Here is a 24,820-nt window from a genome sequence, read left to right on the forward strand (position 1 = left end):
GGCAACTCTATCTGCCATTCCGGTGCACACCGCCATTGCTGTTTGCCTCTCTCCTTGGGCAATTGACATGATCGACAAGCTTCGGCGGGCTTTCATCTGGTCTGGACGAGATGAGGTGGGTGGTGGCCATTGCAAGGTGGCATGGCCCGTGGTCACAAGACCGAAGGAGCTAGGCGGTCTTGGGGTCTCGGACCTCCGGCGCGTGGGTGTAACTTTGCGTGCGCGTTGGGTCTGGCAAGACCGCACCAATGGGAGGCCACCGCGCACGGCCGAGCGATAGGTATTACACTTGTTCCAAGCAGCCACTATCGTTTCCCTTGGAGATGGAAGGTCCATCTTCTTCTGGACCGATGCGTGGCTGCATGGTCAGAGGATCGAATCGTTTGCGCCCCTAGTGCTCGCTGCAGTGAAGAAGCGGAAGCTCAGAGCCTCGGTTGCTGAAGCTTTGCCTGGACATGCCTGGGTTCGGCACCTGGAGGGCGCGTTCACTCAGCGCTTCCTCATCCAGTTCGGCCTGCTCTGTGACAAGCTGGAGGAGATGCAGCTGGGGGACGGCCCAGACACCTTCATCTGGAGGCTTTCGGCGAACGGGCAGTACTCGGCTGCGAGTGCCTATGGCGCCATGTTTCTAGGATCCTCGCCGATCCTTGGTGCTAAGCAGCTTTGGAAGACAGCCGCGCCGGCCCGGGTTCATTTCTTCTTTTGGCTTTGCCTCCATGACCGCTGCTGGACGGGGAACAGGAGGTTCAGACATGGGTTGCAGCAATCTGATGAATGCGTTATGTGCGATCAAGCCCCGGAAACTTTGGATCACATTTTGCTTGGCTGCTGCTTCAGCCGTCAAGTGTGGTTCATTTGGCTGTCTAAGTTGCAACTGCAGGATGTGGTCGTCGTTGCGGAAGAAAGGGTGCTGCATTGGTGGATCATGAGCCGCAAGCTGGTGCCTAAAACGTTGCGGAGGGGCTTCGACACCCTGGTCTTCTTGGTTGGCTGGTTGCTTTGGAAGGAAAGGAATGCTAGAACCTTTGGTTCATCGGCGTCGCTCCCAACCGAGCTCTTTGAGGCCATGTTGTCTGAAGCGCGGGCTTGGGAGTCGGCCGGTTGCTCTCAGCTTGGTGTTTTGCTGGCCAGGTTGTAGGGTGTTGTCTAGTTGCTTTCTTTTGGTAGCCTGTAGTTCCCTGCCTCGCTTGGTGGGGTGGTCGGTGCTTTTGGGACACGTTCTGGTAACCGGTTGTTACTGTTGTGTGTCCGGTCTGTAAGTTGCTGCCACAACTTTGTTTCACCTTTATTCTGCTTAATGAAAAACACGCAACGGCGTGGTCTCGAAAAAAAATTTTTACCCATTACAACGCTACTGCTTATCATATATGAATGGATCGATATAAACGAACAACCCACCCAAGTCTTCTTGAGGCGTAAATATTTCTTGCAATTTTCGTGATTGTCAGTTCCATATAGAAGATACAGTCGGCAGAAAATTTGCGTGCGCAATAATATTCTAGCTGAACAGTACATATATTAATACATCGTCTTCAGCTCAGTCTTAAAATTTCGGCTCAACCGGCTGAAATACATGTGAGATCTACTTATCTTAGTCATCTTGATGCCTTCATCACATCGTGGTTTCTCCTTCTCTGGCCTTCCACATGACCTAGTTACGTCTCGCAAAATTTTGAGGGCTCGCAGTTTTATTTGGAGCATGAATGCAGCTTCCTCGTTCACCACACCGAGAATTTTCCAATCACTATTTCCTCGCAGGTCTTGAGTCAAAAATTATGCCACCCCGAAGTACTAAACGTCGGACGAACGGTTTGCGTACTCTTGAACCAAGGCTCCAAAGAGAGATGGCCTCTCGATCAGATTTGCAGGGCGGTCAAACTCCTTTGCTAGTCCTGATACCAAAATGATTCAGATTTTAGATTGACAGTAACAGTAGGATTGGGAAGCTTGAGCTGGAGTTCTCAAAATACCAATATAGCTAGGAAACTTGAAGTTCAGTATCTGAATGTCGTAAACAAAGTGTTAAGTTCTATATGTGGTTACCTGCATCTATAACCAGGACCCGGTCGCAGTCCATCACCGTTGGTATTCTGTGCGCAATGCTGATAATGGTACAAGCTGCAAAGTCTTCCCGGATGATCTTCTGAATCACAGCATCGGTCTGGGAATCAACGGAAGCAGTGGCCTCATCCATGAACAGTATTCTGCTGCGCTTTAGCATCACCCGGCCCAGGCATAGCAGTTGCCGTTGTCCAACACTCCAGTTCTCACCATTGTCGACAACTAGGTGGACAAAAGTCAGTATGTTCATTGTCAGTATATAGCTGCAACAAATGTTTTAAGAAATCTCTTGGTTCAATGGTATTATAAGGAAAAACTAAGCTTCTTCAATTGAGTTCCTGCAAGTTACAGACATACAGTACTCTTAAATCACTATCTTATATGCGTTTAATGTGGAGAACCTGGATTCTTGAAGTCAGAACAATATGTAAAGTTGAAGGGTATAGGAAAAATGAAGTTTCATATTATTTTCACAGCATATTAAACAATTAAGTTAATAGTTAAAATACCTGAAGCATCAAGCTTTTCGGGTTTTGAAGCCACGGCTTCTTTCAACTGACAACGGTCCAAAGCCTAAAAGGGGAATAAGTTTAGCTTACAATGAGATGACAGAGAAAAATAATCAGATAAAAAACAGGCTCACTGGTGAAATATATACCTGCCAGATTTCATCATCAGAATACTGCTCAAGTGGATCAATATTGCTCCTAATGGTCCCTTCAAAGAGAACAGGTTCCTGAGGGATGATACCAAACCGTGACCTAAGGTCATGGAGTCCTAAAGTGCAGATGTCAACACCATCGATGACTATTCTCCCCTCAGAAGGCTCCACTATTCTGAACAATGCCTGGATCAGTGTTGATTTCCCACTACCAGTTCTACCGACAACTCCAATCTTCTCTCCTCCATGTATGCTTATTGTGATGCCCTTCAACACTAGAGGAGTGTTGTGCCTATACCTAAACTGTAGGAGCACAAAGACAAACTCTTGTTACTTCATGCTTTCAGCTGTCAATGCACAACTTTTTTTACCACTGCACGATATTGGATAAACTTTTTTTTTGATGAAAACGATATTGGATAAACTGAATATACTGTATCAGACTATCAGTTAGGAATCTACCTTAAGATCAATGACATCGATGTCACCTTTTGTTGGCCAGTTAGAATCTGGTAGGCAGTCTTTGATCCTCCATGCGGCCTCCGAAGGAATATTTGTGAATTGCTTTATCCTCTCAACTGAGACCATTTTGTTTTCAATGAAGCAACTGATCCAGATGGCCCAGAACAACACCTGGTTGAGAGATAGACCATATGATAGTGATAGACCAACATATTCTGCACCATGAGAAGGGTTTTTAGAGTTTGAGAAATTAGAGAACATCCCAATATTTCATACAAAGTTCATGATGGCAAAAGGCAATCAGTTGCTACAAGCCCACCTGGCTTGACGATGCTGCTTGGCAATGTGACCATCATCACGGCTGTGAAGCAGAGAACAAAGCTCCCAATCAGCTCGAGTCGGAATCCGAGCCACTCGTTGGCACCATTGTTGTGGAAGTCCATCCTCAGGCTTGAGTTCACCCGGTTCAGGTTCTCCTGCAAGAAGCTGTCCTCCTTCCTGAAGCACCTGATGGTCATGACACCTTGAACCGTCTCAGAGAAGTGGTGGATCACCGGAGCCTTGGTGATCGACTCGAGGCGAGTCAGCTCCCTCGATGTCGACAAGTAGTAGCCCTGGTGTAAATCATACCAGAGTGTCAAAACATGGAGCAAGTGCAGAAAGGAAGGACAAGCATCAGAGATAGCAATTGCCATTGCCATGGTGGCAGCACAAACTCACCCGGTACCAGATGTTCAGTATCACCAGAGGGATGATGGCGATGACGGACGGCCACGCCACCTGACACGTGACGATCAGCACACTGATCACGGTGATGTACATGGACACGCTCATCCAGACGAAGAAGGGCAGGAAGAGATCGACGTTCGTCTGATCTGACGACGCCTGCGGAACAACATAAGCTATGTCATCACCAAGAGCTACATCAAACAAAGAATGATGCCTCAGCGTCGTCATCGTACCCTGCTGAGGATCCTGCCGGATGGCGTGGTGTCGAAGAAGGACATGGGCGCGTGCAGGATGCTGTTGAGGATCTGCTTGAAGAACCGATCCGCCGTCTGGAGGCCAATGAACGCCACGAGGAAGGAGCGAGCCGCGACGAGCACCACCGAGACGGCGGCGATGATGGCGTACACGTTGATGAACAGCGACGGCTGGAACGAGGATGCGTTCTCCTCGGAGGTCTGGTCGGCGAGCCAGTAGTCGCTGGCCATCAGAGAGCCCTGCCACACCACGGAGACAACCACCACCACAAGCGGCCCCCACCAACCCCAGGCCTCCGTCATGTACTGCTTGTACACGGTGAAGCTGACGTGCCCGCTCGCGCGCTCCTCCTCCTTGATCAGCCGCGCCGACGCCTTCTCGGCCTTGGGCGCCACGATGGAGGACGAGGACGAGTCGCCGTTGGACGCCCTGCCGTCTGCGTTCTTGTTCGACGGCTGCCGGGAGAGGGGCAGCTCGCGCTCGCTCGCCGGCGCCGCGCTCTCCACGAGCTCCATGGAGCTGTCGTGCGCTGCGACCAGTGCCGCGAAGTCGGTGCCAGCCTGGAGGAGCTCATCGTACTTGCCGGATTGTACGATCATCCCGTCCTTCATCACCTGGAAGCATTTGCGGTGGGTTCAGCATATGAGTCGAAAACTCGTCAAAATCAAATAATCAATACTAGATAACAGCTACTAGTAGTAAAACACAATGCACTTACATATATGATATCAGCATTGTGCAAGAAATCAACTTGGTGTGTCACGAGCACTATGGTCTTGTTCTTCAGAGCACCTCTAACGCATTCCTGCGCAAACATTAAGGATCAGTCAGCTACTGTTCCTTCCGTTAGGAATCTAAACCATTTAGTCACAGTGTTCCAGTGTCTGATCAAGTTCAGCAGTATCAAGATTGCAACTGTCAAACTACTAGAAACTCAGAGCAAAGTTCAGCTCCAGTGATGCATGAAGTACCTTGAAGATCTCAGTGCCAGTGTGCGCATCGACCGCGCTGAATACATCGTCGAGGAGGTAGATATCACAGTCCTGGTAGACGGCACGGGCGAGCTGGATGCGCTGCTTCTGCCCGCCGCTAAGGTTGATGCCACGCTCCCCGATCTCCGTTTGGTCGCCGAATTCCATCATCTCCAGGTCCTTCTCCAGGCAGCACACCCTGATGACCTCCTTGTACCTCTCCCGGTGCATGGGCTTCCCGAACAGGATGTTTTCCTCAATGGTGCCGTTCTGGATCCATGCCGTCTGCGCCACATACGCCGTGCTGCCGCAGACCTTTACCTGCAAGCATCATTGCATTTTTCTCATAAGCAACAATCTGTAGTACGTTCTAACTGAATCCTTTTAGGCTTTTACAATAATCTTTCATATTGTAGGACCCGCGCATTTAGCCAGACAAAAACATGATATTCAGTTAAAGTTTTATTTATTCTTTTTTCTCATAAAGACTCTACTGGGAAGCCAGCAGAGTGCTGCAGAGATGTAGCAATCTAGCATATATACAAGTTCTACTATTCCCTTGTCCGTCAAATACTGAAATGAATGTCCAAATCTTCAGTTTAGATTTCTCTATGCAGAGCAATGACGCAGGGCACTAAAAGCTTTGTACTATTAGTAGGCACTCCAAGATCATATCCTTTGATCTCATGCACATAAATGGCTGGCTCTAGCATTTTTACTTGGACGCCCAAATCCAAAAGGAAGCTGGAGTTGGTATCCAAGTCAGATTCTAATATCTGGAAACATGGGTGCATCTCATTCTCCAGCGAGAACAGTCTGAATGTTGGAAGCGATACAAATTGGTCAATAAAACGTAGTTAGATCTTACACTCTTTTAAGAAAATCAAACTCTGCAAAAGTAAAACACTACATCAGTAAAATTTCAAGTTCAAACTCAATCATGTCCAGGTCATGTGACCCAAATTGGAACCAGATATTGGCACCCATATATATTGGTGTCCAGTGCGATTTTTTTTTATTTTTAGCCCAAATTTGAAACATATTTCAAATTTGACCCGCTTATGAAAATATTTTCAAAACTATGCCGTTTGGACCCGCCGCCATGCATGGCGGGGCAAATGCACAGAACCCCGCCATGCATGGCGGCGGGGTACTACTGCTGACGTGGCATGGTTCAGGAGACACCTGCTGACGTGCCTAACACGTGGTGGGGTACGTGGCAAAGAGTACCCCGCCACGCATCATGGCGGGGTGCTCCCTGTCTGACAAAATAGCCCACCCTCTACTTTCTTTGCGTTCCCTGGTGACACTTTCGTTAATTTGTGGTAATTATTGTCTGTAAATTGCACTAATTATACAGTTTACCTGTAAATCACGAGACGAATCTTTTAAGCCTAGTTACTTTATAATTAGATAATTTTTATTAAATAAAAATGAAATTGCTACAGTGTTAAAATCTAAAAAGTTTTTAGATCTAAACAAGTCCAGGCCATAGTGTGTATGTGTGGAGAGAGAGAGGTCAGGCTGCGCTCGCATGGGCAACATCAGTAGTCTAGGGTGTTGGGCCTTGTTTAGTTTCCAAAAAATTTTACAAAAATTTTCAGATTACCCGTCACATAAAATCTTTAGACGTATATTTTTAACTTCAAATAAATTTATTCAAAAATTATATTTAAATATCTATCTAATGATACTAATTTTATATTATAAATATTAATATTTTTAATAAATATTTAATCTATAATAATTTATAAGAAGGGTTATGTGATGGGAATATAAAAAATTTTGTAAAATTTTTTAGGAACTAAACAAGGCCCAACACCCTAGACTACTGATCCTTGACCCCTCTCTCTGCACACATACACACTATGGTCTGGCCTTGTTTAGATCCAAAAACTTTTTAGATTTTAACACTGTAGCAATTTCGTTTTTATTTAATAAAAATTATCTAATTATAAAGTAACTAGGCTTAAAAGATTTGTCTCGTGATTTACAGGTAAACTGTATAATTAGTGCAATTTACAGATAATAATTACCACAAATTAACGAAAGTGCCACCAGGGAACGCAAAGAAAGTAGGGGGTGGGCTAGTCTGTCAGACAGGGAGCACCCCGACATGATGCGTGGCGGGGTTGCATCCCGCCATGATGCGTGGCGGGGTACTCTTTGCCACGTACCCTGCCACGTGTTAGCCACGTCAACAGTAGTACTCCGCCTCCATGCATGGCGGGGTTCTGTGTATTTGCCCCGTCATGTATAGTGGCGGGTCCAAACGATCTAGTTTTAAAAATATTTTTAAAAGCGGATCAAATTTGAAATATGCTTCAAATTTGGGTTGAAAATAAAAAAAATTCTCCAGTGCTGGGTATCCAATCCAATAGACCAACACACGGACTCCTACACAAGACGATAACAACTGTTCGCTGTGAAACACACACTGATCTTGTGCGCAGACTTCTGAAAAGGACTGAAGAATCATCGCTGCAAGGTACTATCTGCTGTCAGAGCAGCAATTCCTTGCTGACAATCTCCCTCATTTGTATTAAAAAAATAAAAGATTTCAGGCACGGCTACTGCTGCAAACCTCGTTGTGTCGCGGTAAAGTTGATGCCCCTGAAAAGCTTTATCGTAATGCCTAACTCCAGGGAATTCGCGGTCGTCTTTTCTCAGATACAATGAGTAGAAGCCAGAACTCTCCGGTTATTCTACATCTGGCCATGGTGTCGCCCTCTCCCTCCCCGGCGAGGGGGGCGCCCTCTTCGTCGCCATCCGGCCAATGAGGCGAGTCCCCTCTTCCGCCCCTCCCCCCCCCCCTCTTTCCTCGATGTCGTCGTCCTCCGCTGGGCTTCGGCCCCTCTCCGAATTGGCTCAGGGTCTTCGTTTCTCTGCTTTTATTCTAAGTGAGTTTGGCAAACCCGTTTGCGCCTCCCCTGCTTGCTCAGAAGCTTTTTCCCTGCTTGTGGCTCTTGGAAGATGTCGCTTTCGTCTTGATGTTTCTCTGGTTGCTAAAATACTCAGTGATATCCTGGGGGGTTCAGCTGATGACTTTGGTGTTTGTTTGATTGAGGATAGAATATATCACTTCTCTGTCTCCTGCAAGAAGGTTGGGTTTGAAATTTACAAGATTCGCTCCTTCAAATGTCTGGAATTTGAGCTCTTCTTTCAGCTCTTCAATGAGTCTGGTCTATCTTTCGCCCGTGCGCACACCAACTGTTTGCCAGTTTTCCCCTAGAAGGAAGTCAGCAGTAAGCGAACTTTTGTGTCCGTGGTCACTGGGGCCAATGCCATTCCTGTTGGATTCAGGGCTCCTGGTTCAGTTGTGGCCGCTGTGGACAATTCCATTCTGGCCGGGGACAAAGCTCCTTGTTCGATCGTTAATCAGAAGCTCCCCCCTAGAAGATCAGTTTTTGAGCGTATTCAGTTTCCCCCAAAGATACTCAAAACTGCCTCTCGCTCAAGAGTTTTGAATTCGTCCGCCCGCAAATCCGTTTTTAAGCGTCTGCAGTTCGCCAAACGTTCAGTTTTTGACAGGCTCAGCTGGAATCATAGTCAGCGGAATTTTCAACTTGATGATTGGAAGCAAAGGACTTGCTCTGGTTCTACTTTGGATTGCTCTTCGGAGGATCAGCTTCAGAATGGCCTTTCTGGAATCTCTGTTCGTCAGTCTGTTCCTCAACCTCAGATAAACGTTTCTTCGTCTCCAGGTTTGAATTTGGATTTAAATTTAAAGCTGGGACAGCCCTCTGTTCCCTCTGTTTTTCCCAATGTTCAAGCTCCAATAGCCCTCCCGAGCTCTTCGGGCAACGAGCTGAGCCGGCGCCGTCCTCCTTCACCCCACCCAAGAGTGGTTCGCAGCTCAATTGATTGCTTAAGATGGGGCCATGGGGCAGTGACTGGCTTGGAAAACTGGATGGATCGATTCAGCAACGTGAATATGGAAAAGCTGGACAACTTTGGCAGGGACTTTGGGTTGGGTCTTAATTGGAGCTGCTGGTTCAAGTCGGAGAGTTCGATGGAAGGCCCGTCGACTCCCCCTCGTCTCTTGAGCTTTCACAGCTTTAATGATGACGCTTCGCCTTCTCGCAGAGTGACACATATTCTGTGGTCTCTTCCGCAGTTCACTCAGGTGAATGAGCCAGTTGGTGCACTCCCAGAAAACCCCGTTCCCTCCCCCTCCCTTTCGAGTGAAGCAGAGAACTCGCTAATGGCGTACTTCAGGGCAAACCCGACCCCTTTCATCCCAAGGGGTTTCGATCGTCTTCAAGTGCACAACCGCAAGCCGATGGAGAGAGTGGTGCTGATGAGGCCTCGGACTCAGAATCTTGATCTCGCAATCGTCACAATTCATCCAATGCCCCAACAGCAGGTATCTTTTCAAGCAATCAGAGATGTAGTCACTGACTTTCTCCACAATGTGCAAAGGGTTGAGTTCACTGATATGCAGCCAACTCATCTAGGCCAGGCGTTTGTTAGATTCAGGCACTCTTATGATAGAGATAGATTGATTCAAATGGGTCCCTTTCAATTTGGAGATGTTAGTATCAGTTTTGTAGAACACAACAAGGGCCGCAATTGGCGGGCGGTCAACTTCAATAGAGAATGTTGGATGCTTTTGCTAGGTTTTCCCCCGGACTACAGAGAAAATGAATATGTAGTCAATACTATCAGTTCTTTTGGTCGAGTCATTTCTTGGGTTGATGATAACCGCCATCTGGGAAGATTGCTTGTTCGAGCAAGAGTCATTGACCTTGAATCGGTGTCGCAGTTTCTTGTCATCACTGTGGTGAAGGATTTCAGGGAGATTCCTGGACAGTGCAGTGTGAAATTCTGCAGGGACAGCTCTTGGGTGGTCTGCCACAAGATGAGGATCCAGCTCCGGGTCCAGATGACTTTCCCCCTGCTGGCCCATTTGATCTTTTTGGCTTTGGACAGTTTGGACCAGAGCCCTTTGGGCCTCCAAATCAGCAGGATGATGCTGATCAGCCAGAGAACGGAATTCCTGGACATGGCTTTGTGGAACCGGTGGAGCAATTAGAACAAGCTGATGGGCCTCTGAATGATCCCCAAGCTGGAATGGAGGTCCCTGATCTCAATTTGAATGTTAACCCTGATGCCCTGCTTGCTTTGGATTTAAATGAGCCAGCTGATATGGAGGAAATGATTGTTGATCCAATCTTTATCGGTCCTCCCCCTCCTGTGGATGAAGAGTTTGTCCAGGTAAATGAGGAAGAGGAGGATGCTCAACCTGTAGCCAATGAAAATGTCCCTGTTATCCTACCTCTCATGCAGGATAACCATGAAGTTGTCTTCCCAGCCGCTCTAAACCCCATGATGCCTATGGAAATTCAAGAGGAAGATCTGATGAACGATGATGAAATCCAACAACAGATACATGATGATGCTGATCTGAATAATGCTGATGGGTCTTACAATATGCAGGTGGGCCTTGTGCTTATCAAGGATACCCCCCCCCTCAAATCCCTTTGGTTTGATGGCTCCTGGGCTAGGTCACTTTAGCACAGGAAACCTGCAGAGCCCTCTCGATAGGCTGAAGAAAGGAACTGACTCCCCTGGCCCATGGGCCTCTTTCTTTGCCCCTAGGCCCAACTCCAATGAACCTGTGTTCCTCGTCCCAAATGAATGGGCCAAATTCTTCACCTCTGTGCTGATGTCTCCAAAACACTTCGCTCAGGGCAAAGATCTCATTCAATCCAAAGCTCTTCTAGACTGCATCAACTCTGCTGATGATGATAGTAATAATTTTGCCCTCAGTCTTCCCAAGAAGTGTCCAGTTGAAAAAGCACCAATTTGCTTCCTTCAGAAGTCAGTGCATGAGACTGCTGTGGAGGTTAATGTAGTCGCTTCTGAAGCCCCTCCAGTTGAAAATGATACTGTGACATAGAAAAACAAAGGGAAAATTGGCAAAGGGAAAATTGGCCCAGTTCTGGTGGAAAGTGAAGTCAGGAGAAGCCCAAGGGTGAAACTCGCAAAGAATGGTTTCAAGAATCCAGTTTGTAAGGACTTAAATTGCATTGGCTGTACTTCGAAGCCTCCTCCCCTCACCACCAAGGCAATCAGGAAGCTTAGCTCCTCTCTTTGTGATGTGGACTGCTCTCTGGTCTCGGACAGTGCTCTCAGGAGTGTCAAGATGGCGGGTGCCCCGAACAAGAAGAAGAAGGAAGCTAGAAAGGACAACCTGAAGGCAAAGAAGACTCCTGGGGATTCTTCTTCTTCCAAGCCAGAAGGTCCCAAGAAGGATGATGCCGAAGCTTGAAAGCCGTTGTCTCCCTTTCAGTGGTGGTGGTTGGCCCCACTTTCTTCTCTGCTTTTTTTTATTGGCCTCTAGCCCAAAAGACGCTTAGTTCCTGCTTGTCATGTCATGACAAAGCTGTTTTCTCTCCCTGTTTGCTTGAGCCTGACATTCTGTGTGTGTGTTATGTTTAAGCCTATGACTCTTCTTGGCTCTGTGCCACATCTTGGGTCCCTTTTAGTAGTCTTGCTTTGCTTGACTAATGTGGACTCCCTTCGCTCCCATTTCTTCCCTAATGGATAACAGTTCTTCTATGAAATCCTGGAACATTCTGTGCTGGAATATTAGAGGGATTAATGCTGTGGAAAAGTGGGAATCCCTGAGGGATAAAATTACGGAGAGTAATTGTGATATTATCTCTATTCAGGAAACCAAAAGGGAAAGCTTTGATCTCAACTATATTAAAAACTTCTGCCCCAGCAGTTTTGATGAGTTTTGCTTCCTTCCCTCTGTTGGTAACTCAGGAGGCATTCTAGTGGCTTGGAAATCTTCTGTCTTCCACGGTTCTGAAATCTTTCAGAATAATTTCGCCATCTCTGTTGAATTATGCTCAGCTCTAAACAATGATTCTTGGATTCTCACTTCTGTCTATGGTCCTTGCACTGCTGAGGGGAAAATAGCTTTCATCAGTTGGTTCGAAAGTATCCAAATGCCTGATGATATGGAATGGGTCATCATTGGAGATTTCAACCTTTATAGAAGACCTGATAATAGAAACAAGCCAGGCGGCAATTTAGGGGATATGATGATGTTCAATGGAGCTATCAGTACCCTGGGTCTAGTTGAGATCCCCTTGGTAGGCAGAAAATTTACTTGGACTAACAAACAGCAACACCCCCTTCTTGAGCGGTTGGATTGGTTTTTCACATCTCAAGTATGGGTCTCAAAATATCCTAACACCAGTGCACACTCTCAAAATATCCTAACACCAGTGCACACTCTCTTGTCATGGAGGTCTCTGATCATTGGCCCTGTGTTATTGAAATTAAGTCTTCTATTCCTAAAGGAAATATCTTCAGGTTCGAGAATTACTGGATGCAATATGATGGGTTTCTTAATACTGTGGCCGAAGTCTGGAACAATTCTTATCCTCAGAATGACCCTGCGAAGAAGCTGACTGCCAAATTTAAAGCTCTTAGATTGGCCCTCAAAAAATGGCAAGCCACTATCTCAAGTCTCAAAATAACTATAAGAAATGTCAAGCTTGTCATCTCTTTTTTGGACATCATGGAAGAATGGAGAGATCTCTGTTGAGGAATGGAATTTCAGAGAGATTTTACACCACCATCTGTCTGACCTCCTGCATAAGCAGCAAATTTATTGGAGACAAAGAGGTTCCATAAAATGGGTCAAACTTGGTGATGAAAACTCTAAGCTCTTTCATGCTAATGCCTCAATAAGAAACAGAATTAACAGAATCTCTTGTCTCTCGGACCCCTCTGGCTCCTTGGTGTATGATCATGACACTAAAGCAGCAATGATTTGGGATAGCTTCAGGAAAAGGCTTGGCATTTCGGAATTCTCTGGAATGGTGTTTGACCTGGATAGCCTCCTTCCTAGGCACAGTGAAGATTTTTTCAGCAGTCTTGAGCTTCCCTTCAGTCATCAAGAAATAAATGAGGTAATCAAAGGACTCCCCAATGACAAGTCACCTGGCCCGGATGGTTTTAGTAATGAATTTCTGAAAAAATGTTGGAATATTGTCAAATCTGACTTCTATAGTCTTTGTGATGCTTTCCATGCTGGTAATGTCTGTTTGAGCAGCATAAATGGATCCTTCATCACGTTAGTTCCAAAAGTTGATGGTCCTACCTTGATCAATGACTATAGACCCATTTCTCTCCTCAACTCATCTGTCAAATTAATCACAAAACTGCTAGCCAATAGACTCCAGCCTCTGATTTTGAAATTAGTCCATGTAAATCAATATGGTTTCATAAAGAAGAGGTCTATTCAAGATTGTCTAGCTTGGAGTTTTGAATATCTTCATCTATGTCACACCTCAAAAAAAGAAATTGTAATTCTGAAGCTTGATTTTGAAAAGGCTTTTGACAGAGTTGAGCACAGAGCTATGCTAGATATAATGAAGCAAATGGGGTTTGGTGACAAATGGCTCAACTGGATGAAGTTAATCTTTAGCTCAGGAACCTCCTCTGTCCTGCTGAATGGCAACTCTGGAAAGGTCTTTCACTGTAGAAGGGGTGTGAGGCAAGGAGATCCTCTCTCCCCTTTACTCTTTGTCCTAGCTACTGACCTTCTGCAAACAATTGTGAATAGAGCGAAAGATCTGAATCTGCTGAAACTTCCAATCCCTCTCAGATTCTCATCTGACTTTCCCATCCTCCAATATGCTGATGACACTTTGATTGTCATGGAGGGATTTGCTAGGCAGCTTTTTGTCCTAAAAGCCCTTCTGAATTCCTTTGCGGATTCCACTGGATTAAAAGTCAACTTCTCCAAATCAATGTTAATTCCGATCAACATCTCTGAAGACAAGGTTAATCACCTGGCCAGAACCTTTGGATGTGTTGTTGGCTCCTGGCCATTCACTTATCTTGGATTGCCTCTGGGCCTCACCAAGCCAAGAGTTGATGATTTTTTGCCTTTGATTAATAGATGTGAAAGAAGGCTGACAAGCACCTCGCTGTTCCTTTCACAAGCTGGAAAGCTGCAGATGGTCAACTCTGTCTTCTCCTCTCTTCCAACCTTCTTTATGAGCACCTTCCTGCTCCACTCTTCAGTCAGAGAGCAAGTTGATAAATTCAGAAAACATTGTCTCTGGAGGGGATCTGATGATAATAGCAGAATTAATGCTAAGGCTGCTTGGAGTCTGGTCGCTAGGACAAAACAGAATGGTGGACTTGGGGTTTTGGATTTGAGAACCCAGAACGAAGCCCTCCTTCTCAAACAATTACACAAGTTCTTCAATCGAGCTGATATTCCTTGGGTGCATTTAGTTTGGGAAAAGCACTATAACAATGGAAAGCTTCCTGGCCATACTAAGAAGGGGTCCTTCTGGTGGCGAGACATTTTAAAACTGCTTGACAAGTTTAAAGGCATGGCAACCCCCCAAATCAATGATGGCGCCACTTGCCTCTTCTGGGATGATTGCTGGGCTGGCCAACCCCTCAAGCAGACATTCCCTGAACTTTTCTCGTTTGCCAAGAAAGCTGAAATCTCCCTTAAAAATACCCTTGCTGAAAGTCAGTTCTATAGGCTCTTTAATCTTCCTCTCAGCATCCAGGCCTTTGATCAGCTTCAGGAGTTACAAGAGTTCTTGCATAGTTTAAACCCCAGCTCTAATTTGGATGTTTGGAGATACATTTGGGGAGATAGCACATTCTCTCCTAAGCAAGCCTATAATCAACTCATGGGAACAAATGAAGTTCACCCTATCTTTAGCTGGATTTGGAAATCCTCATGTCAGCCGAAACATAAAGTCTTTTTCTGGCTTGTTCTCCTTGACAGAGTCAGCACCAGGAATCTTTTAAGAAGGAAGCAGATGTTTCTTCCTTCATATAACTGTGCTCTCTGTAATGATGACATGGAAGAATATGTTGATCATTTGTTTCTGGACTGCAGAATCGCCAGAGATTGTTGGGCGTTGATTGGATTATCAGTAACCAGCTCGCCTGACATGGTTCAAAAATTTGAAAATCTCAGAAACCAAATTGGTAAGAGATTCTTCATGGAGATAATTATCATTATGTGCTGGAGTATCTGGACCATCCGAAATGATGCCGTCTTTAGGGAAATCCCAGCTTGCAGCCTCTGGTGTTTGGAAATCTTCAGAAGTACCTTCAAGCAACTCCTTTGGAGAGCGAAGAAAAAATACTTTCCTGCTATTGAACTATGGCTAGAGCAAGCTGTATTCTAGTTTCAATTTTTTTTCTTTCCTTTTTTGTTCCCTAATGTTTCCTTTCAGTCTGTTCTGTTTTGTTTATATCTTGTAAACGCTGGTTTTGTTTCTTTTTAATAAAATTCGCAGTAGAGGTCCTCCGGACCTCTCCTGTTCGCTCAAAAAAAAAAGCTTTATCGTGCAGGCAGACTTTTCATCTGCGTGCGCGGACAAACGCAGATGGCCTTTTTGTTTTGGACATCTAATAAAAGGTAAAATCCAATCCTGGGCTACGTGATAGCCTTTTTGTTTTGGCACATATGCGCTTTGTCTTGTTGGATATGGTATAAATTACAGTACCCGGTCACCTCACCTGAGAATCGATGTTCGTCCTGTACTGTACTTAGTCTACATGTATAACACCGGTTAACCTATACGTATCTCTGTTTGTTTTGGACACCTAAGATTGATCAATAATATACGGTCTCCGGAATCTTTTAATATTGGGACAGAGGCACAGAGCAAACACAAGAATCGAATTTACAGCGACAGACAGCCAGTGCTCACGACAGAAGGTTTGGTTTTGTTAGGCCTTGTTTACTTCCAATTTTTTTTCAAAATATGAATAGTAGCACTTTCGTTTGTATTTGACAAATATTGTCTAATTATAGACTAACTAGGCTATTCCGACCAAACTGTGCAATTAATTTTTATTTTTATTTATATTTAATACTTCATGCATACGTCTAAAGATTTGATGTGACGAAGAATCTGAAAAATTTTGCAAAATTTTTCAGGAACTAAACAAGGCCTTGGTGTTCTCCACCAGAGACTCATAAATCTTGTATATGAAGGGCGGCGCACTTTTTGCAGTGTTGTTAGACACAACGTCTAGAAGTGGGGCGATGTGCGATGTGAATGTGACGTGGCGTTGGATCTCGATCTATGAACGAATGGGGTCTTTGTTACGAGTACTAGATCATTTCTCTTGCCCCCTGGCTTATGTGACGTGCGCCTTTGTCGCATCTACTGGCCAGGTTGCTGTTATCATCACTGGAAATAATATTTGCATGATTGCAGGCTTTTCCATATTATAAATAAAATTATGCTAAACATTTCAATTCTGTCAAACCGAAGTAGCTAGTACGCATCATGTTAGTATATAGCTTTCAAGAAAAGCAGTCTTTGGACTCCTTTTCGAAAGAAAAAAGGTAAACATTATGGAGTGTGGTTTCCGCCTGAGCTGGAACTCCTTAAATTTCCAAGTAGTTATCGATCGTTTATTTGAGTAATCATCGTTTTGGATGAAAGAATTATCAAGTTGCAGCTCCTCGCGGGCTCCTACTCCGTGACCGATAAGGGCAGGTTCAATAGTGTCTTAAGTGCTAGCTTATGGAATATTTTACTCAATATATGAAATGAAGAGAGAATGACGAGCTACCTCTTCATGAAAAGCTAAACTCATATACTTTTCTAGGATTCATGTGTCTATGCTTACACATTTTTTATACTGACATGTTTGTTTATTCTATTTTTTGTTTCAAATTCATATGAGCGCAAGTTGACTCTATTATTGAGGATGCCCTAAAAACGTTGATTATGTTGTAGGCTTGGTTATACTCGTCTGCCCCAAAATATTATCTCCATCCCAAAAAAAATGCAAATTTATATGTACTCTTGGTTAAAGTGTTAACAATTTTGATCAAATATATAGATAAAACTATCAATGTTTATGAAGCTAAATAAGTATATTAGGAAATTTCATGACAAATCTAAACACACTTATATAGTTGATAGCATAAATATTAATGCTCTTTATATTTAGTTATTAATCAAACTTAAGATACTTCAACTTAGTATTGTGTAGAATTAAATATAAAAAATCTCATAAATTGGTATAGTAGCTATCGTAACTCAAAGTGGTAATGCTAACATATAAGTAAAGGGAGATAGAGAGAGATTTTTGCAAATAAAATAAATACATATTTACATTTGACTAAATAACTATAAAATACTACCATATGAGTATCATTAAATTAGTTAGGGAATATATTTTTTATAGCAAACTTTAAATATTGATATTATTTTTTATAATTTTGGATAAACTTGAAAGATTTTGTTGAGTCGTTACAAACATTGCATTCTTTTTTTTACTCCTAACGGAGTGTTTGGTTAGGGGTGTTAAAGTTTAATATTTACAGTAGTATTTTCGTTTTATTTGACAATTAATATCCAATCATGGACTAATTTAGCTTAAAAGTTTCATCTCGCAAATTATTCTCTAGCTGTATTTTTAGTTTCATAAATAATTTATATTTGGTACTCTATATATATGGTCAAATATTTGATGTAATGAGAGTTAAAGTTTTACGAGAAGAAACCATATATACTGGGCCTAAATCGAAGGAGTATATATATCTATGCACATGCGTCTATATATAAAACATTGGAATAGATGGACGGACCCATATCTCGTGATTATATTGTAGGAGTAGGTGTAGCTGTGTCCATGGTCAGACAAGGTAAAACAAGGCATCAAAGGCTTTGTTTAGTTCTAATTTTTTTTGAAAAATAGACACTGTAGTATTTTTATTTGTATTTACTAAATATTATCCAATCATAGATTAACTAAGCTCAAAAAATTTATCTTATAAATTAAAGATAAATTGTATAATTAGTTATTTATTTTATTTATATTTAATATTTTATACATGTGTTGTAAAATTTGATGTGACGGAAGATCATAAAATTTTTTGAGAACTAAAAAAGGCCCAAATAAACAAAGTTATCGTCTGCTTGCTTTTCTCGCATGTCACCGGGGATGACCGGGACCCAGCTTCACTTTACGAGGGTGATCCAAGAAACTGGAACGCCTGACCCCATGCCTATCTGTGCCACCCAAGTTTCTAGCTGTATCTGAGGCCATGTTTATTTCATCTCGAAAATTAAAAACTTTTCAAGATTCTCCGTCATATTAAATTTCGAGTACATGTATTAAGTATAAAGTATTAGATATAAACGAAAATAAAAACTAATTGCACAGTTTGCCTGTAAATCACGAGATTAATCTTTTGAGTCTATTTAGTTTATGATTCGATAATATTTGTCAAATAAAAATGAAATGCTAAAGTACCGAAATCCAAAATCTTTTCAGAACTAAACAAGCCCTGAGTAGTGATCACCCACTGAACAGGTTGCCTTTATTTTTTTTCAGGTAGTATTTGTTTTCACGTTGGTGGAGTATCATTTTTCTGTCTTTATAATAATGTTGAATGGGAAGTGGCATGGACCGTGCCACCGTGGTGTTTACTTGTTACTATGTACTGCTACTACTACTAGTCTACTCCTATCCTATGCAGATCGACACATTGCATTCATCATATATTCATGCACTGGAAATAAGGGGATGCACATGCGTGCGTACCTTGCCGGAGATCTTGCGCATCTCGCCGAGGATGCAGCCTAGCAACGACGACTTGCCGGAGCCAACCATTCCCACCACTGCCGCCAGCGCGCCCGTCCGGATGTTCAGGTCGATCCCGCGCAGCACCTCCTGTCCGGCGTCCACCTCGTCGTCCCACGCGAACACGCCGTCCTTCACCTGCACGGCCATGCCGTCGCAGCCCGACGCCGCGGCGGGCTCCCTCTCAACAGCGCCCTCGTCAAGCTCCGCGCTAGTCATGTACCTGCATTGCACATGTAGCAATTAAGCATGGGAAAATAACGCATTCGATATTGGAAAATAAAGCCGTGTGGATGATGGATTACGAGTCGAGTCGCTGCAGGGAGATCATAGCCTGCGACGCCTGGATCATCGCCTGCGGGAAGTTCCTCATGGGCTCCTGCAGGATCTTGAAGAACGACGTTGCGGTGAAGACGAGCCCGGCGTCGAGCCGCACGCCGCCGGCGAGCACGCAGGTGGCGAAGACGAGCGCGGAGACGACGACGGGTGCGCTCCAGAGCGCGATGATGTTGCCCGAGATGGAGTACATGAAGCGGGAGAGCCAGCCGAACTCCTGGCGGCGGAAGCGGCCGATGCGGGCGTTGAAGTGCTCCTCCCACGCCTGGAACTTGATGACGCGCATGTAGTTGAGCATCTCGTTCGTCGCCTTCATCCGCTGGTCGCGCTCCTTCATCAGCGAGAACTGGTACCGGTTGTTGCGACGGGTGCCCAGGAGCACGAACACCATCACGCCGGCGACGCCGACCAGAGCCGACGTCACCGGAGGACCGAGGTACGTGTACAGAAGGCCCAGCGCAACGCCAACCTGCATGCACCGGCGAGAAATTAAAAACACAGCACCACCACCATGCGTGCATCTTCAAGAATTCAACGTACGGTTCTACAATTAACATTTACAGTACATTGCATCAACGACGAGTCGTCGATCCACAAAAACATCATCGATCAGGCGGTAACACGTAATTAATATACAGCTCCGTAATTGACGGGAAGTTCTAGTCTTCTAGAAGAGGGCCACGGGCATCAACGGTGGCCACCAACTCCCTTGTACCTAGCTAGGTGGACGACGACTAGCAAGTTAATAATGCAGGTCGTCTGCGATCAAAGCAAACCTATATATATGGCTCCTCGGTCAAAGTTCATAACGCGTGACAATCTTTAACATATTTTTTATAATAAAATGTGGATTTGTAAATCAAATATACTATCTAACATAACCACCAGAGACAATACATTCATGACTAAGTGTAGATTACGAGACACTGTCATATCAAACTATATATATTTTATAAACTAGACTAGAGATGAGAGTTGAGAGGAAGAGTACTATAAACTACGTGTACCAACTGCTGATGCGCTCGCTACGAGTAATATGGACGCAGCATGCAATAAAATAGACAAGGTCAAAAATTGATCGTGACCCTCGCTCTGCTCCTAACGATACACTAGTTGCGGGCTGGGGCCCGCGCGCCGCTACGTGGCACGAACGCCAGCCACATTTGAATGACGTCTACCATGACGATCCCACACCACTTCTTTTCCCTCCTTCAATTCCTAGGACTAGGAGACACTCCCAGATTTCCCTTTTGTCTTCTCTATGAGAAAAACAAGAGAGGTCTATCCCCTTGCTTACACTATGATAAGGCAGTGCATGCTTTGCAAGGACAGCTCGATCGTTTGGTATCTCTCTTTCATTCCTTTTGTATCTAGAGTTTTTCTTCGACTCAATCGTCACACACCTCGCCTCCTCTGCAATTCCAATTTCAATTCTGCTGATTCATATTGGTTTCCTCTCTTTCGATCATAGATTTGTAACTTGTGAGATTAGGGTCTTAGATTAGATAGATTTGTAACTTCTGAGGGGAGGCTACCAGGCCTTAAGAGGCGGTTGATGGGTAGATCAACGAAGGTTGGCCGGTGCAGTGGGGGAGAGTCAATAATAATGCAACTGAAACTCGCTTCGACTAGTTAGCCTAGCAGATTTCGCTCTAGAAAAGAATGAGAAATATGGCTGAAAGGATTATTCGTCAACTCTGGTCGGCATCACAGGCAAGATAAACTCAAGCGAACAAGTGCAAATGCTCATGCTTGCCGTGCAACAAGACCCTTAAAAAAAAGAGAAAAGCCATGCCCCAATGCCCAAGCGCTGCATACAAGACCTGATAAGGAAACTGTTGCATGCACTACCGGCCTTTGTTGCATTGCACTGCGCCGTCTGAGCTCACCATGCATATGTACGGTTGCACACGTGACAAGTATTATTGTTGCCTGCTAGCTGTACCTCGCTCGGTCCTTTGTCAGAAACAACGAAGGCCGCGCCGATTCATCAATACGGTGCGGTGCAGGGTGCCACGGCACCCCCAACATCCGTATACGCCAACCACGCAAGAGATGACTTGACTGAGAAAGTGTGTTGTACGTGGTGAACTCGTGACTGGTGTGGAGGAAGGAAATGTGGAATCTGTCGTACCATCACTTAACTAGGGCAAATTAAAGTGTGGATGATTTCTGCATCCCAAAGTGTTTTAGAGATGATGGCTCATCATCAGGAGGAAACAAAACCCATAGATCAGCAACGGCGCGCGGTTGCGGATGCACAACGTTCAGACGTGTGCGGCCTACAGCTTTCAAACCGATAAATACTGTAGCTAAAACTAGCAGAACGTGCTGGCAGCTGGCGTGTTGACCCATGCTGCGTTTGTTCCTTGGTACCCATAATTATTAGTAACGGAAATGGGCGCCCACACACACCGTGCCTTGTAGTATCCAAACCGTCGGCACTTGGCATCAGATACACGAAACAAACAAGAAAGAGTACGTATTTGTGAGCGTCACACGTACAGTGGCAGCTGCCAAATGCTAACACGAGTTACTGAGTACTAGCATGCACGCCCGTCGTGGCAGGTCCCCATCTATATAGGGAGCAGCGCACGGTCCTTGACAGAAAAAAAACCCGTCGTGGCCATCGCTTTGGTCGACACTCGACAGACACATTCGTATCTTCCTCGTGCCAGGCGCCCTGATTAATAGGATTCTAGATTCTCTCGTTATACTGTACTTTGGAAAACGTTGTACTGTAGTACGCTCTACATTCTGTACTACTAGTACTGTATAGGTCGTTCATCTCATCCCCCAATGAGGATGAACCTGGACACACACAGCCAGGACGACACAACCACACAGGGTATGGATATCGTCGCGGAGGAGACAAAGGGGAAGGAAGGAGTCCACGAAGCAAACACACAACAAGATTTGGAGTCGATGACGGAGTGTCCAAGGATATACGTGTGCTGCACGAGCCGATGCTGGATTACGTGAGTAAAACGGATCGGAGGCGATCAGTTCTCGTCACTTCACCGTCATGTTGGATGGAATGCATTACGACACTATTACAATATTTTTAATTATAACGGGCAAAATAGCTTAATCGTGACAGGTAAGTCAACCGTCTCGGATCAAAGATCATGATTTAATTGTAGTCTTAAACGAGGCCGACCTAGATTAATTGAGGCGGGCCACCAGCCGTCCGCCTCTGTGCCCTAAAACAAAAGGTCTCAGATTTTGTGTAGTAGTGCGGATTATATGCCATCGGATAAATATGAAGAAGCACCCAGAGTTGCAGTCTTCCCAGACCATCATGGACTTGATGTCCGTTGTACTACGTAGTACTCGTACATACACAGTACCAACTTAACGGGAGGGCTTTATTTCTGGGCGGCAGCGGCTGAGAGGCACCGTGGCAGCTGCAGGAACCAACATTTATGATTTATTTGTTATGAAACAAAAACACTGCTTCATGTCGGCCCCCGTCCCCCTACCCTGCTTCAATACTGCTGGTAGTACTCCAAGCAGAGCGCTGCGCACGGAAGACAGAACAATCAATACTAGTACGTGCGAGTTCGAGTTCCAGGGGGGAGCAGAGGCAACCAGGTGCTGCTGCCGCGCACCCAGCGCCAGAAAAGCTGCCAACGCCGCCCGTCCCGTCCGCGACTGACCCTCCAAGTCTGCGAGTGCAGCGCAGCTCCACATGTCGTCCGTCACATGTAATATGGCCAATGGTGCAACGACAGCGTGGCCGGGGTTCTACCGTTCTAGTCTAGCACATGCACAATCGAAGAGGTAGTAGTATACTGTCTGTATATAGCTACTAGGGATCAGGATCGAGCGTATGTAGGAGTATGTATGTATGTACCTGGAGCGGCATGAGCCAGAGGTAGTGGATCTGCAGCATCATGTCGGACAGCTGCTGCGCGTCGACGGCCATGTAGTTGACGATCATGCCGAGGCCGTGCTTCTGGCGCGCGGAGCACGAGAGGCGGAGACCCTTTCGGTAGAGCGCGACGATGAGTGCGCCCCGGATCTGCATCCCCAGCTTCTGGCAGTGGAAGTTGTACTGGTGGCTGCACAGCGCTTCCGCGCACTTGGCCGCCAGCAGCGTGGCCACCAGCCGCGCTCCTTCCCCTCGCGGCCGCTGCCCTGCCCCCGCCGACGTGAAGTCCACGAAGCTCTGGATCAGCGTCGGCCCCACGTACATGACGGTGAGGCGGAGCAGCGCCAGCGACGCGTTCAGCAGGAACTGCGCCCAGAAGGTGCGGAACAGCGTGTGCCGGACCGGGTTGTTCTCCTTGGACGCCCACGACGACGGCCAGTGCAGGGTGAAGAGCTGGTGCATGCGCTCGGGCCGGTGCGACGGCGCCAGCGTCGGCACGTCCGACAGCTCCAGCGCCGACCGGTACCCGCGCTGCACCAGCGGGTTCATCCACGCCCACGTCGCGCGCGACAACCACGACGCCGAAGCGTACGGGGTCACGTTCTTCTCCGTCGCCGCCGCCGCCGCGGCATCGGCACCGGTGGCGTCGTCGTCGTCGTTGACCACCACGGCGGATACGACGCCCGTGGACCCGAGGATGGAAAGGAGCGGGAGGGGAAGGGACAGCACCAGCGCCGCCACCGCGAGCGCGTCGTCGGGGAGCCTACCGGCGCCCGACACGAGGCGTGCGACGGAGGTGCCGGTCAGGAGCGCCGTCAGCGCGGGCGCCGCCAGCCAATAGAGGCGCAGGGTCAGCGGGTGCGTCGCCGCGCGGAACCGCTTCTCGTGCGCGACGACCGCCGCGCCGGCCAGGTGCGCCGTGCACTGCAGCGCCAGGAACACCGCCTCCAGGGCCTCGCCGGCCCTGTTGACCAGGGAGAGGACGAGCAGCACGGCGTAGAACGCGGCGAGGGCACCGGACGCCGCCAGCGCGACGACGAACCCGGCGCCGACCCGAACCCCGTCCCTGTCCCTGTCCCTGTCCAGCAGCGGCTGCTTGTCTTGGCCGTTGAGGGCATGGCTTCGTCGTCGTCGCCGTGTGGAGATGAGCTTGGCGGCGCCGAGGCAGAGCAGCGCGACGAGGAAGACCGCGGACGCGGCGGAGAGGAGCATCCGCTGCGAGCACGTGGAGAGGAAGAGGAAGGCGGCCCATTCCCCGAGCCCCGCGGAGGGGAGGTCGCAGGCCTCCGTGGTGAGCCACCACGGCGGCTGCAGCGACAAGAGGGCCATGCGGCTCGGCCGGCCGGGGTCTGGTGGTCAGGAACGGCGGCGGCACATGCAGAGGCTGATGAGGATGGAGTGTGTGGCTTGGCTGCGTGCCAGACGAGACGAGGGGAGAGGAGGGGGATGCCGATTGCCGAGTCAGGGAAGGGAGGCTGCTTCTTATTGTTCGGTTGCGGACCTACGGTGAGCCCAACGTGAGCGAGAGAGACGACGGGCAGGGCAGGGGTAGAGGGTTGGCCAATAGCGGCTGGCCTTATTCACGTGTGGTGTGGTATTGCGGCCGGGTTCCAGAATCCACACCATCACTATTTCCGTGGATCCTTGCTGAGAACCATGCGCTTGTCTGGGGCCGTGCCGTGCTACAGCCTACAGCGGGCGGCAAACGGCGCGGTCAACATGACGTTTGCAGTCGTGTTCTGCCTGCCGTGCCGTCTTAGGAAGCACCATATGGCACCCACATATTCCGTCCTAATCTTTGCGTCGCCAGAATATGCATCACAAACTCTGCGAAGGCATTGTTTAGGCCTTGTTTAGTTC

General features: G+C 46.6%; 1 protein-coding gene and 1 long non-coding RNA gene across 2 annotated transcripts; one reads left to right on the plus strand and one right to left on the minus strand.

The window, feature by feature from the left end:
- Positions 1,383–24,490, minus strand: LOC8086346 (ABC transporter C family member 14). Its single transcript, XM_002457769.2, has 13 exons — positions 22,943–24,490; positions 19,056–19,555; positions 18,712–18,973; positions 5,140–5,460; positions 4,887–4,973; positions 4,147–4,782; positions 3,905–4,069; positions 3,504–3,798; positions 3,185–3,399; positions 2,720–3,025; positions 2,571–2,634; positions 2,044–2,283; positions 1,383–1,892 (listed from the first exon to the last, which is right to left on the minus strand). Exons 1-13 carry the CDS (start codon positions 24,287–24,289, stop codon positions 1,792–1,794), a joined length of 4,539 nt encoding a protein of 1,512 aa, XP_002457814.2. The 5' UTR covers positions 24,290–24,490; the 3' UTR covers positions 1,383–1,791.
- On the plus strand, positions 15,491–16,287 carry LOC110433896. Its single transcript, XR_002451318.1, has 3 exons — positions 15,491–15,559; positions 15,800–15,862; positions 16,085–16,287. It is a non-coding gene; the product is annotated as an uncharacterized LOC110433896 (long non-coding RNA).

Source organism: Sorghum bicolor, chromosome 3 (genome assembly GCF_000003195.3).
Source record: "Sorghum bicolor cultivar BTx623 chromosome 3, Sorghum_bicolor_NCBIv3, whole genome shotgun sequence".
Lineage (NCBI taxonomy): Eukaryota > Viridiplantae > Streptophyta > Magnoliopsida > Poales > Poaceae > Sorghum > Sorghum bicolor.

Excerpts from the sequence above, each read along its gene's own strand:
- LOC8086346 (XM_002457769.2), bottom strand. The coding sequence starts at position 24,289 with ATGGCCCTCTTGTCGCTGCAGCCGCCGTGGTGGCTCACCACGGAGGCC. Across the intron at positions 4,783-4,886 it reads ACAATGCTGATATCATATAT|GTGATGAAGGACGGGATGAT; the intron begins GTAAGTGCATTG and ends AAATGCTTCCAG. Across the intron at positions 2,284-2,570 it reads CGAAAAGCTTGATGCTTCAG|TTGTCGACAATGGTGAGAAC; the intron begins GTATTTTAACTA and ends TTGTCCACCTAG.